We start from the raw sequence: 15,751 nt of genomic DNA, 5'->3' as shown, positions 1-15,751 counted from the left end.
GCAGCAAACCTGTTTTAATTCAGGTTGTAGGGTACAAGAAACAAATCTAGAACATCTCTCATGGTTTCTGATATAAACAAATTCTAACAGCTAACAGATAAATGACGGATGACAGAAAGCTTATATTGCTGCAAGCACTGGTGTTTGTCTTCTGCCTAAAATAAAACACTCAGCTGCTGCAAAGGTCATCCCAAAATCAATAACATTTCAATTACAAGCAAACAAGTCTGTGGCATATTATGCCCTGCAGTAGATTTCTTGCGAGATCTCATTTTGATGTTTTTCTCGGAGGTCTATATATCAAAATATCAAACCAAGCGTCATTTATTTTAAAGATAGAACAAGAACATTTTTTCAAGCGAACCATTTATTAGGTTTAAAATGATATCACAGTAGATAAACTGTTCAAAATGAATACCACATGCATTTGAATATGTTTTGAAATGTTAGAGGATCTCGTTCATAGTTAATGTGATGAACTACACCTGTGGTTGGGTCTAACTTGGGAGCCCCAATCACCTCTGATCTGTAGAAAAATGGCAAATGGAATTTGCATGCTAGGCCACTCCCCCGTACACACGGGTAAATAAGATGGCGACACGCATCCACTCATTCAGTTTTAGGCTGAGGAGCCGAGATGCTTTTCACTCAGTGGGGTGGTTCAGGGTTGTGGCAGGAAGGACATAACGTGTTTTACATCAGTTACGAAGACGTTCCCTATCTGTCAGTCATGTTCACCGTTAAGTTCGAAGACTGACAAATGGAGTCCCAATGGAAAGAGTCTCAACCACTAACTTGTTGACATGTTATGCCCCTTTTCACAAGATGTAATTTTATTTAATTTCTATGGTATCCCCTGAATGTGAATGTAAAATTTCAGCTCAAAATACCCCCCAGATCATTTATTATAGCTTGTCAAATTTGCCCCTTTTTGGCTGTGAGCAAAAACGTGCCGTTTGTGTGTGTGTGTCCCTTTAAATGCAAATGAGCTGGTGATCCCCGGCCCGTTCAGAAGAGGGCCGTTCCTTTACATGAGCTTTGGATATTCCGGAAATAACAAAACACGCCAATAATCTCACTCATTCAAATTTTCTCAGGAATAACCAGTTGCGAAGTGCAGCCTTACAGAGACTCAGGAAGAGGTTGCAACTTTTAGACGCACCTGGACGCTTTAGAACTGGTTATACTGTTGTCGCTTGCGAAAACCAAATGGCGGCGCCGTGGGTGGAAACGTGCAGATTAAGAGGCGGTAATATTATAATAAGATCCCCTTCCTACGTCAGAAAGGGAGCGAAATCTGATTGGCTTATTTTTTGACATTCTTACAGAGAAAGGCTTACCAAAACAAAGTTACTGGGTTGTCACTTTTCACCCGATTAGCACTTAAACACGGAAAAAGTCAGGTTTTCATGATATGTCCCCTTTAAACTGAAGGGGGGAAAAAACTCAAAACTCTTCCCAGTGACACAAGGTCAAATATCAATTTACAACTATTGAGGTTGTAATCCAAGAACAGAGAGTCAAATATAAGAGAGTGAAAAAATAAGAAAGACAAGCTCTACAGTCTAGCGGTCACTACTTCATAACGCCAGTCCCATCAAAAAATAACATGTATAAAACCATTTTTTTAATCTTCTTATATTTGATTTAATTTAATTTCAGCTTTACTTCAGTTACTAATTTAGTTAACACTTATAGCATTTGTAATTGTATAGTTTTTTTTCCTTGAACTATACCTTATAATTACTGGTTTAAAAAATCCTCCATCATCTTAACATAACAGGTTATTTGGCAAAACCCAGCATTTTGACTCCTTGAGGCCGACAGCAGGGGGTTGCTGGTAATAGGTGAGACTACAGAAGAAAAGGGCAGCTTTAATTAGCACCTCCTAATTAAACGACTGATCTGGTGTACCATTACAACGGCAGATTAGTGAAGCACAAACACAGTAGCACATCAACAGTACAACAGAGTGCCTGATGCAGATGTCCTTAAGGTTAATAAATAGATTTTAATGCGTGGGTGGAACATCACAGATGCCTTATCATTTAACAGCTGCTGTGCACAGGATGTAATATACAATACAATGATGCTTCCTCTTCAGTGTATGGACGCTCCATATACTTCTGCACCAAACATGGAAATTGTGATATTTTCCATGCACAATCGAGAGGGATTGTGTCTGTTCAATTATAAGTTCAAAAGCTCTCAGTCGCCTCTTCAGTCCGAACTATATCACAGACAGAGACCTGGCCTATTATTGTCACATGTCTTGCTGTGCGGGCATCTCTTTCAAAGGACCCTCTGACTGTTGTGTCAATGGGCTAATTGCACCTATTGGACTTATTTGTGTCTCCACAGCAGATCCTCCAATTTTCCGGCAGGATGTTGTTTCATTTGAATGACATCAGACGGACGTCTGACCGGTTAGCCCTGAATCTGATCCTCTGACTGCATGCATTCTTAATTTAGAACTTAACATCGATTATATATTAATGGCTTGACATAGATTCATCCTTGATGTGTATGGAGACTGTTTCATACTGCTGATGTGGAAAAATCACTTGAGCTAAAAGCCGCCCAATGACCAATCAAAACTGGCCCAGTTTACTTTCAAATATGCCACTCTCAAAACAAATACACAGATTTTAGATTAATATGCATTTTCGGATTTCCTTAAAGGGGATGTCTAATGCTATTTCATGCATTCTGACTTATTTACGCTGTTAAAGAGTTGTATTCTCAATGCTAGACATGCAAAAAAACAACAACAAAAAACCCCAGAGCCCTCGCTATAGTTGATGTGTGCGCACGCTCTTCAGGAAGAGTTGCCCATAGAAGGAATTCCGCCCATTATGACGTCATACGGGGACATACTCGAAAAAAACTTTTAAGTTCCGAAACTTATACGAATCTTGAAGGAGTGTATTTGGCACAGAAATACTCCGTTATACGTCCAACCAGAGCGAGAGCAAGAGTGCGCCCATCAACGTGCGAGTTCGGGTTATGGAAGCCGTCGGCAGCGCTTGGCTGTTTTTGGAAAGACTCGGGACAGCGTATCTGTCTTTTGTGATAAAACTAAAGACTCTTCGGAGATATGAAGGATGCAATACTACTCTCAAGATTAACATGAGATTGGCAGAAACTGCGTGTGTTATGTCCAGTTTTACATTTGAAGTCATAGGCTACTCTATATTGTTAATGGCAGAATTTTTTTGTTGTTGCAAAAATTAATTATAATTGAAGAAAAAGTAAGCTGACCAGTGTTGTTATTGTTAACTAATCTAAAACTATTTTAAATTATTTTTCTTAATTGAAATAAAATAAAAATATTAGATGATAAACTTAACTTAAAAAATAAATTAGTAAAATTAATGTTGTCTAGGCAAATAGTTAAAGTACTAATATTACTAAAAAATGAAAAGCTAAAAAATATTAATAAATAATATAATACAATGTAAATAATTTTAGGATAACACTGAGCCTTACAAACTCTAACTTAAGGAGTCTAAAACATGTTTTAGAGTCCCTGTGGGTCACAGCTGGATGGGTCTAATGCCAACCCAATTCAAATCCGCTTCGTTTTTTTAGTCCGGTCAGGAACAACTCATGATATACAGTTACAAACCTGATTCAATCACATTTATAGGTGGTTTGAAATCAGATTTATCTTAGTACTGTATGTTTCAGTCTGAATGCTTTTGTTTTTTTATTATTTGTTGCACGACAGGTCATGTCAAGCGTTGTGACTGCGTTTCAGATGGCATAAATGTTTGTTCCAAACAGAATTTCCAATAAGAATTACATTATAGTAAGTTCCAAGTGACCAGTATTTGTTTAGTCCTCCTCTTTTCAGCTCTCTGATACTCCAGCATTGCCAGTCACCAGCATAAGGTAGTTTCGGTGGACCATCAGCTAGACCAGCACTATACCGGCTATAACTACAGTATCATAAACCAGCCTGGACCAACAATTCATGCTGGGTTATGCTGGATGGACTATGCTGGCAAAGTCTTTGAAGGGAATAGGATGGACGATCACTACTGTATGAAACACACCCACATCAATAGAATACATAATATATTTCTAATTCAAAATCACGATGCCGAAGCAAAAGCAGTTGAATCTCAGTTTTACAAGCATCCATTAGATTAGATTGAACTCAACAGCATCGGTGAGTAATTGTCCTCTGATTCAGCTGTGCTGTGTCCCTACAAGGACACTTAGGAAATCCCATCCGATAAGGCTTAAAAGATCCACCTGTCCTGCTGGGCGGTGACAGTTTGTATTTCAGTGAAGCATCAGTAGATTGAAATCACTGATGCCAGTCGTCGTTCTAGCCTCGGTGAGTGATAAGACCCAACTTAGTCAGTGCTGCGATCACTCTCCCTCTCCTTTGCCCATTGTCATCTCTTTCCCTGGTTCCCCTGGAAACAAGAGATCAGGAAAGATACATTTCATCCTTTCATGATGAGTTTCTGTCCTTGCTCTTCTGAGGGAGCAAAAACAAAACCTTCTTACTGAGGAACACCAAACCATGGATGAGGTTTGTAATGTTTTATCCTTACAGCAAGAGTAACTAAACCTTGGATTTTTTTTATTTCTCGTGTACTAGAAAACTGGGCTTGAGAAGTTTTTAATAGGCGTATGTTTCATGGAAAACCCACAGGGAACAAACTTCATCTCAGACTGTCAGAGGTTCTGTAATCTCACATAAGGTGAGGCTCTTCGTTCAATCGAAAGGTCAGAAGGTGAGATTGTAGTTCAGAAGTACAGAGATACAATCTTGATTTTCATTTGGAGGATTTTTCAGAAACCTCTTCCTTTCACACGGATCCCGGTGGAAATCTTCTTAATGCAGGCGCAGTCTCTTGCTGAGCCCCTAAGAACTAAATCCCTCTTGTTGTACAAGATGAGAATGTTTTCATCTGTTTTGCGTCTGTGCTTTGTTGGACAATTGCATTCGCACTCATGGGACAACACAGATTTCTGTGTTTGTCAAATAGACAAACAAGCTACTACAAAAGGGATTATGTTGAAAACTCAAAAGTTTGAAAGCCCTTGATGATTTATTGTAGGTTGAGTGTACGGTAAGCGTAGACTTGTTAGTCAGAAATATTTTTATGCATTTGATTGTTGCTTTGTTTGGTTATTTTTAACAATGCAGCGCTATACAAAGACAGAAAAGATATTACATACAGTTCTTCAATTTACACTCCGAAATCACTATTATAGCAGATGAAAGTTTCATTTTATTTTGTTGTCTTAACTGAACAGTGCAGTTTAGCATCGCCCTTTGCAAACATTTATATTATATTTAATATAGATATAATTGTATTATATATGATATATAATAAATATTTAAAGTAATATAGAATATGCAGTTAAGTGCATTTAAGTGCACTGGGCATTTTGTAGGTTACATTGTTATGCCAGTGACACACTGATTTATTCCGGAATGAACCAAGTGGCTGCCTTTATAAATTTGCGAGTCATTGAATCATTCACTCAACTGATTCATTTAGTGATTCAGTAAATATATTTAGATTCAAGCTGTTGAAATGTGTTTTTACTCCCAGTTTTTAATCTTTGATGATTGCCTTTACCTTTGTACATAACCAGAATAACCAGAGCTACATTTGCGATGACTCTTTTCTGAGCAAATTATTCAGTCACTTCACTTGTTTAGGCAAAGTCATGCCTATAGTTTCAATAAATTAAATTTGTTACCGTCATAGTTTCTGCCCATGTTTCCCGAAAAAATAATTACGTGCCTCAAGAGAGATAGTGTAGATGTTTTTATGTATATTTTTTTGACGTCATTATCATGGTTTCTATCCATTGTTTTAAGCGATATCCCAAAATGCGCATAAAAATACACTGATGGAAGTTTCTGATCACCCAACATGTGTAAATTTATTCAAATGCATTCATCAGTTGTTCATCATTTGGTGACATTTTGGACTGAGGATGAAGTTTTGAGTTCTGAAAGTTTCAGTTGAACATCAAAAATGTGATTACTCAAAATATGACGCATTTTTAAGATGCCTGCTACCTCATCACAGATGTAGTGCTGAAATAACCTTAAACCACCTGTGGCTGGTTACATAAACAGCTAAGACTAGTCTTAAAAGTTAGTTCTTCTAACTTTTTTCTTGAAGTCTGGACATATATTTTTGTCAGCTACATAAAGTGAAAAGTAAGAATGACTAGCCCTATCTAACTGCTAGTTGGTCTGACTAGTTCTTAAAGGTGCAGTGTGTATTTTTAGCGACATCTAGCAGTTCGGTTGCGAGTTGCACTAATGGCTCAGCCCACTGCTCACCCCTCCCTTTCGAAGAAGCTACGGTGGCTAAAACGGGACAAACATATCGTCGTCTGAGACAGCAGAGAATAGCCAGAGTAAGCCAAGAGTGTGTAACATTGTCAATGTACCACAGTCCATTATAAACCACATCATGGATAAACTTAACAAAGCCATAGTCAGGTGAGGATCAAGGGTCTTAACATATAATATAATAATAGTAATCAGCTGATTGTCTCACGAACGTACCAGCACATTTCTCCCCACATAGCAAACCCATAATACAGCGAGGGAGAAGAACCACATGAAACTCAACTATATATTTTTTCTAACAGGGTAGTAAAAGTTTAGCTGCGGCTAATATGAGCTGTTACTGTGGCTGAGCTGGTTAAAGCGTAAAGCCTTGTTTAAACTTGGCGCGTCTGCATGAGCCCAAAGGTGCTCCGCATCCCCTAGACACCATTTACTACACACAATAGGCTTTTTTTCTCTGATTTTGAAAACTCTTCGCGATCGACTTAAAATGCCTCCAAGAACGACGGGTTGGTGATTCCTGTAACTGTTTTACGGTCAATGACAAGAGTACTAATCAGCTGTCTCACGAACGTAACCAGCACATTTATCCCCACATAGCAAAGCCATAACACAGCGAGGGAGAAGAACTAAGTTACATGAAACAATCCAACTACATATTTTACACCACTGACAAGGGAAAAGTCACTACTCACGGTGTTTATCGCTAGCTTCTAGCTTTCTGCTGCTTCTCTTTCAAGGTAGTGACGAAACGCGCTCTGTAGCGCTGTTTGTTCGCTGCCGGCTACGGTAGAAACATGACGTCACAATATGTCGACCTTCATAGAAGGGGGTGCCCGCGGCTTATGTAGATATAAATGTCTCATTCTAAGGTAATAAAAACATTACGTTTTATTAAGTAAGTTGTTTATACACCACTGAAAACATTAGGGGTGGGAATCTTTGGTCACCTCACGATCCGATCCGATTCCGATTCTGGGAGTCACGATCCGATTCCAGAACGATTCTTTATCTACCTTCCCCCCCTTATCAATTCATTAGTTTATATAAGTAATTAAGTACTTTTTAAAAAATAATTACAAATTAATTTGTTTTAATTAAAACAGTTGTAGCCTATATGTTAAGAATTTTAAACTAATATAACTAATATAACAAATAATAAAGAGGAGCATAGAAAAATATAACAAACAAAAAGTGCTTTCAGTAGCCTATAGATTATCTGAACGTTTTCCATTCAAGAACTGTGAGTGATTTTTCTTCATCTTTACTGTAGTTTTTTACTATGACATCATAGACTGCGGGAGATCTATTAAGCTGCATTCACGCACGCATCTCTTTTGAAATAAAAGAAGTAATACGGTGTGTCCTGTCCGTTTAATCCCTTAAGACATAACTGGCTGTGTTTACGTTAACTTTGCACAAGTACATTAAACCACTACACGGAGTCGCACAGCCGCATGCGCGAGCAGTCTCACAAACAAAGCGCGCGTCAGCATTTTAAATTGAAAGCAGCCTTCTGTTAGTGAGGTTCATATTTTAAATATATAAGTCCACTGCATTCCAAACCACATAAATTATGACTTCGTAGAGCATTTGTAAGGAAAATACCAACGGGCGAGACAGCACACTTCAAGTGTAACATCAAAGAAAGCGCGCGTCTCTCACAGCGTATCCTGTGCAATGAAGCCTGTGAATGTCCTTGTAATTCGCTTCAACCTTTCCGAACTTTATGAAAGATTATTTTACGGAAGGTTCGAGTGGTGTATGTGTGTGAGGAATTGGAAGCAAGCAGAATACGGGTGTTTCTAAAGCAAACTCAACGTCATCGCACATCTGGTTAAAAACTAAGCTCAGAATCGATTCTGGAATTCTCAGAATCGATCCAGAATCGTTGGAGAGAGAATCGCGATGCATCGATGGATCGATTTTTTCTCCCACCCCTAGAAAACATAGTCATGGGTGTCATATTACATTTCTGTTAATAGATACTCAAAAATTTGACACATTGCACCTTTAAGGCAGTCTTAATTTAGTGGCTATGTTTATGTAACTGGCCCCTGTTTATTGCTTCTGGATGCCTTTCTTTAAATGAATGCTTTCATTTCCCATCAGCATTTGCTGGAAAAGAGAAGAATATTTATGAAAGAGCTGGATTGACTGAATGAAGATGTACGAAATTAAAGATGTGGTTGTGTGTGAAATTACAAAAGATATGCCTCTTATGAATAAAAACTTTACGTAAGGCTTTACTACATTTAATAGTTTGATTTCCGCATGGACCCCTTTCATTTTCAAAGCATGAAATAAAAAGATTGATGATAAAATATTGTACATTAGCTCATCCATAATATTCTGTGATATTTCTCATCAATAAATGTTTCAGTTGACATCCTTGACTAGAAGTTGACTTGAAGGTTCCAGCTCAAGCGGATGCCTCAATGCTGCATTTCTCTCCGTCAAGTCAAAGCGCACAAACCGCTTCATTTTATTTATCACAGACAGCTTTCTTATCTCAAATGAGTTCAACATGCAGCTGTTGCTTTAGTGCTGAGAATATTGGATTTCGAAATTAAAGATGACTCGCATGATTTGCCTTGACTGCGTCTTTTGTTTGTTTTTGATAAACATTTTGCTTTTAGATTGAACAGCATGCGTGCTTATAAATGCAGACTTTACACACATGCAAAAAGCTTGGCTTGGTTTGTTTCGAGAATTTGCAATGTTAACACTCTCAAGGTATTTTTTAAGAAATATTAATAAAATGTGAACGGGTATATGGTTGTTTGTCCACAGTTCAACCACTTAATAAACTTTAGCTTGTTAAAGATTGTGATTTTAACTGTAAAAGACTGAAAACTGTTAATTGGTTAACAGAAAGTTTACGAACTATATACGTAATGCAATTTTACAGTAAAATACCGTTAAATTTAGTTTTTGGAAGTGAAAAAGAACAAGGCAATGTATAATTTACAGTGAAAAAACATAAATTGACATTCCCACAATTCCCTGCGTGACACTTCACATTTTATGCATTTTTGTTGAAATAACTGTTTCTTCATTGTTTTTCTAATCAGTTATGTACATTAGGATTTTATGTTACAGTTAATGTTATTGCATTTTTTAAATTTCATGTATAAACATGAAATTATGTTTAGTATAAACAGTGTTTAGTGTTTGTCTGAATGACACTGTAAAGCTTATATATATATATATTAGTATTTACTTTCTTGTGGAAAAGCTGCTTGTGATGAGCTTTGATCCATCATGTGACTCATCGCCATTGTGATTGGTGGTTGTCAGTGTATTACAATGGTACAAAATAGATATAGTACTTCAATAGGTGGGTAAATAATCATATCAGATTGTGAAATATGTTTTTTTTTACTGTAAATTTAAGTCAAGTCTGTAAAACCTGAAATGTTGCTACCGTATATTTCACGGTAAATTTCTGGCAACCACAGCTGCAGGTTTTTTACCGTAAAATTTAATTTGCCAGGTGTTCTGGGTAGCTTTTATTGCATTCTAGCTTGGTTTTTAGGGAGTTCTAGATGGTTGCTTGGTCAAAATAACCCATGGTGTCTATGTCCTTTTTTCTCGTCTGTTTTATCATCCACCAGGTGAATAGTCTGATCCCCTTGAAAAGTAATAGGGCACCTTAGGCATTATTCATGTGTGTAGCACAAACGGTGTGGGATGATTCTTAGGGTTTGCAAAAGCAATATTTTCAAGGTGATGATATTTCATCTGTTATATTTTTGAACTCATCTGTGTAAATTGAAATGTAAGCTGTCAGAGAGAGCAGGAGGCTGTTCGGTGAGCCATCTCGTGTGCAGAGGTAATGGAGACAATCAACCTTCAGTTTTACTGGAACATTTCATGAGGCATATTTGAAGCCGTCCTTGGAGCAAGCTGGTAAAACAATGATTGGTATTCTAAACCAGCTAATTATGAGAAATAACTTATTCTTCTTTCATGAGCCACTCAAGGCCATTTCACAAGGGAATTGTTTAGGATTATTATCAGACATACACTTCAGTTCAAAATTTTGGGCATATATTTGTTTTCTTTGAAAATATCTTGAAATGTAATTTATTCCTGTGATGGCAAAGCTGGATTTTCAGTCTTCGTGTGACACCTGATCCTTCAGAAATCATTCTAATATGCTGATTTGTTGCTCAAGAAACATTTTTTATTATTATTATCAAAAAGTGGAAAACAGTTGTGCTGCTTAATATTTTTGTGGAAACCATGATACATTTGATACATACATACTTTGATGAATAGAACGTTCAAAATAACAGCATTTATTTGAAATAAACATTTTAAAATCTATAATGTCTATAAAACATTATAAATGTCTTAAAGCATTAGTTCACTTTTAAAAAAACTTTTGCTGATAATTTACTCACCCCCATGTCATCCAAGATGTCCATGTCTTTCTTTCTTTAGTCGAAAAGAAATTAAGGTTTTTGATGAAAACATTCCAGGATTTTTCTCCATATAATGCACTTTGCTGGGCACCAAACGGTTCAAGGTCCAAAAGACAGTTTCAGTGCAAACTGCAAACTGTTCAAAGGGCTTTAAACGATTCCAGACGATGAATAATGGTCTTATCAAGCGAAACGATCGGTCATTTCAAAAATAAATAACAAAGTTTAAGTTTAATAATGTCAAATGCTCGCCTTGCTCTGTTCTGTGATACACGCTCGTGACTCTCCTGTTCGAACTTATTCATCAAAATGAACAAATCTTTTTTCGAGTCATTTGGTTCATTTAACGAACGAAATGAACGAATTGACTCGGAAAAAGATTCGTTCATTTTGATGAACGAGTTCGAACAGGAGAGTCACACAGAACAGAGCAAGGCGAGCATTTGAGCTTATAAAACTTAAACTTTGTTATTTCTTTTTTAAATGAGCGATCGTTTCGCTTGATAAGACCCTTATTCATTGTCTGGTGTCGTTTAAAGCCCTTTGAACAGTTTGCAGTTTGCACTGAAACTGTCTTTTTGACCTTGAACCGTTTGGTGCCCAGCAAAGTGCATTATATGGAGAAAAATCCTGGAATTTTTTCATCAAAAACCTTAAAGTAACACCAGGTAACTTTTCAACCTTCATAATATATTTCAAAGTCTCTTGTGATGGTACATCGACTTACAATAGGTTGAATGACACGTCTGCCATAGCCTGACGGGGTCTGTAGCGTTTTTAATCGTACTTTTAAACTTCAGGTTTCGGGTAGTAACCAGGCGAACAAAGAGAACTACAAAATTCCTTAAAATTGGACGTGCGAGCCAAATGTTATAGTCATGGCCGAAGTAGCACAGAAAAACAAGAAAGCAAAGGGTTTTATCGGAGCAAAGCAAAAAGAGAAAGTGATCGCGTTAAAGGCAGAACGAGGATCAACATTGGGCCAGCATTTTCTCGCTGGCGTGAGCTAAAGGAGGAGGAGGGGTGCCCGACCGATGCGGACTTGGCAAAAAAAAATCAAAAATCAAATGAAAGCCTATGTCTTAACGGCGTGCACAAGTTTGGTAGGGGCTACATTCTTGCAAGTAAATATATAAGATGTACAAAATCATATTTTAGGATATACCTAACATGTCTGTGATATTTGTTTATTTGTCTTGCCTCAAGCTATAATGCAAATCGATTTGTAAAATTTGCAGATTCATTTATGGTAGCTTGATATTATAATATTGACGATATATGGTTATCATCAACCACTCAAACATTGCATTGAAGTATCATATAGATCCAGTAAAACGGTAACCAATAGACTAGGCTACTATAATGATGCTGGCTTGTAAACGTGATCATCGCGATCATTTGTCATTAGAAAAATATAAAACCCATGAAATTATATTAATATGACATGCTGAAATATATGCCACTGTACCTGGGATGAAGACATTTCACACGCGACGCAAGCAGAACACCTGCATGTGACCTCCTCCTACAGTGTTCAGGGCTATCGTGGTTGTCAACAATTGCACGTGCATGTAGGATGACAGAGTTTACGACAGTAGTAGAGGTCTAGACTCTAGAGGACAATACTGTTTCCCAACTGTAGGGGGACCCCACCCCGAGAGCAAAAGTAACCTGGTGTTACTTTAATTTCTTTTCGACTGAAGAAAGAAAGACATGGACATCTTGGATGACATGGGGGTGAGTAAATTATCAGCAAAAGTTTTTTTAAAAGTGAACTAATCCTTTAACGACACTTTTTAGCAATTGCATTTTAAAATCGTTTTATTTATTCAAAAATTAAAATAGCTAATTCACATAACCAACTTGAATATACCTCTTATGTGATGGTCATATTTCTAATTTCTAAATTCAAATTCATTTAAATATTTTAACAAGGAAGTTTTAAAAATTAAGAAAATTAAAAGACAAAAAAAAACATTAGGAGTTGAACAAAGTTTGACTAAAATATTCATATTTAAAAAAAAAAAAAATCTAATCAAAGTTCAGTTGGCTGAAGCCATGATGATGTTTAAGCCTGTTAGAAAATGGGGTTGAGAGTATTGGTTGCTGAAAGTATTTAAAAAAAAATTGCTTAGACAATATTATATGTTATATAATAAATATTTGAGTTTTCTGCACATTCCATGTGGCCCTGTGTACAGCTAAGGGTTTTAGCATATATTAATGCAATCCCTGCCAGCTCAATATTATCATTTTAATAGACTATAGACCCTATTTCATTTGAGGTGACCACCTCACTCAAGCCTCATGGATTATACTTTGATTTGATTTTAGGCTCAGTCTAGTAAAGGAATCATTACTGCTTTTAGGAAAGTCAGTGTAGCACATAAACACTATAGCAATTGATCTTTATTTGGACAAATATAGATTTCAGCAATATAGTGTAATGGTGTGTTGACATCCAATTGCTGAATGTTTGTGGCTTGTCTTTTCTCAATGCATCTGCATTATTGTCATCACTGCTGTAATGGCATTTCAATAGAGGAGCTATATCAGTTGCAGTAGTTTTGCAAATGTTCCCATAGCAATGGGCTGCTTTAATTGGCCACTTGATAGAGAGGCGTTTGAGCGCATCATATTTTTTACTTCATTGGGACCAGATGAAATGGTGGTATTGCATATTGTAATTAAAGCAAACTGCTGTGCGTTACTGTTTTCTTGTTTTTCAAATAAGCCAAAGGCATAATTTACAAACCCACTCTCAGACATTAAAGCAAGACACTCAAATCAGTGGGTCTCATTCAATAATAATTGCATGAATTATTTCACATTTATAAAAGCACCCGTATCTAATTTTTGTGAATGTATGCTTTCGGGGGTTCCTACTTCTTTCTTTTTTTCCCTTTTTTTGTTGTTGTAAATTTAGAATAAATTTCAGTACAAAAGTTACTGACGAATCATGATTTATTTACACACGAATTCATGCATAGGCACAGTTAAGGAATAAGGTGTGGTTATGGTGTGTTACAGTGATTTTTAACACATTGAAAGATGTGAAACAACCGTGTCATTTATTTAAAGTGCATTTTTATATTGGTCTAATCAAAAAGTCATGGTTTTCGGGTTTAAACCTCTTTTGTTCGTTTTGTCTAAAAAACCCCCCAAAAAAACACTTTCCATAGAAATAAAAAATAGTGTTGATGTGCAGAAAACATACTAGTTTTACTGATGGCAGACATGATTTTAGGTTTTATTTTTTCTTTTGGTGTTTATTTTTAGTACATATCAGAAAATATGATGCATATTTTAGAAAGACAGCAATAAATATTAAGGTCTTTCAAAAGTGGTCTAGTAAACTAAATGAAACATTGACTGACAAAATGTTTTTTTGTTTTATCTTCAGTGAAATTTCTAATTCCATATTGTAGCTAATTTGGCTTTTGTTTATGATTAAATTAAGTTGTAAAAAGACAAAAAATATTGGCCTACATTAAGTAACATCTTATATTTAAAGAAAATATATTAAGTATATGATCTTTGAAATAAATCAATATTTTTTTACATTTTATGAATGTTTTTTTGTCTTTAGGAAAGGAATGTTTGATAATATTAAATCCAAATTTAAGGTTTGAACCGAGCCATAAATATAATTTGAGGAAAAACTATTACATTTGTCAGTAACAAATTAGAGTATTTAAAAAAAAGGTTTTACTAAAAATGTTGGTGGTAATACTTTATTTTGATGGTCCCCTTTAGACATTATGTAGACTTAAAATAACTTTGCACCTACTGTACATGTCAAATAACTCTCATTAGAGCAGGGCTGTACGTTCACTATTTTTGCACATAGCGCTGGTTCTACAGAGGTTGAAAGTTTTGTAGCACAGGCCAAACAGTTGTAGCACAAGTATAAAACGTCTGTTATCATCCCTGAAAACAAACACAAGTAATGGAGTTCATCACTCAACTTCATCAAAGAGGCATTGATGTTCCATAAAGTGCACAAAAAATACAAACCATCACAAAAAAAAATGTTTAGACAAACTTTTTATGTATTTGGTTCACTTTGAACTCTGTTTTGTTTCCCTGTAAAACATTGCCCAGAGCATCACACTCCCTCCACCGGCTTGTCCTCGTCCCACAGTGCATCATGGTGCCATCACAATGTCCAGTTCCGACGCTCGCGTCCCCATTGTAGGCACTTTCACTGGTGGACAGGGGTTCTGCGGCTACACAGCCCCATATACGCAGCAGAGTGCGATGCACTGTGTATTGTGACACATTCCTTCTATAACCATCATTTAAATTTGTGTGTGACCAGTTGAAATTCTGTTGGCTCGGACCAGACAGGATTGCCTTCGTTGTCTTTGTGCATTGATGAGCCTTGGGCGCCCAACACCCTGTCGCTGGTTTGTGGTTTGTCCCTCCTCGGACACTGTTAGTAAATTCTCACCACTGCTGACCGGGAGAAACCCTTGTGGCCTTGCCATTTCGGTCATACCCAGACATACATACATAACAATTTAGCCCTTGTCAAAGTCTCTCAGATCTTTATTCCTGCCCATTTCTCCTGCATCCAACACATTGATTATGAGAACTGATTGTTTGCTTACTATCTAGTCTACTCAGACCCTATATGTGGCCTTGTTAGGAGATGATCAACAATATTCTCTTCACCTGTGACTGGTCATAATGTTTTGGCTCATCAACATATCTAAATTGCTTTAATTAAGGTGTATGAGCCTGTATCACATACATATTGTCATTATTTAAAAGAAAAGTAAAAAATGGTAAAATAAATATGTATTTATTTCATTTTTGTAAAGTATTGTGAATTAGATTTTATTATTGTATGTCATTTTCTTAGATGTATTTTTATTTATTACAACTAATTATTGTTTTTAAATAAATATATTAATTAAGGAAATTCCCTTGTTGATTTGTTGTGGTTTAATGGGCTTGGGATGGGATGGTTGTCAGGTCT

General features: G+C 36.4%; 1 protein-coding gene across 6 annotated transcripts in view; it reads left to right on the top strand.

Moving 5' to 3' along the window:
- dpp6b (dipeptidyl-peptidase 6b) overlaps positions 1–15,751 on the top strand; it is a 149,105-nt gene that overhangs the window by 93,142 nt on the left and 40,212 nt on the right. The window contains exon 1 of one of the 6 annotated variants that reach the window (XM_056262945.1): positions 4,384–4,546. The exons of the other annotated variants lie outside the window; for them this stretch is intronic. Within the exon in view, the coding sequence (XP_056118920.1) occupies positions 4,538–4,546 (9 nt within the window). The 5' untranslated portion in view covers positions 4,384–4,537. Of the gene's footprint in view, positions 1–4,383; positions 4,547–15,751 lie in introns of those variants that run through there. 6 annotated transcript variants of the gene reach the window in all.

The sequence above is a fragment of the Rhinichthys klamathensis genome, unplaced genomic scaffold (assembly GCF_029890125.1).
Source record: "Rhinichthys klamathensis goyatoka isolate OS25496 unplaced genomic scaffold, OSU_Roscu_1.1 h1tg000011l_1, whole genome shotgun sequence".
In the NCBI taxonomy this organism is placed as follows: domain Eukaryota; kingdom Metazoa; phylum Chordata; class Actinopteri; order Cypriniformes; family Leuciscidae; genus Rhinichthys; species Rhinichthys klamathensis.
The sequence above is the reverse complement of the archived record's forward strand: the minus strand, read 5'-3'. Positions and strand labels throughout refer to the sequence as shown.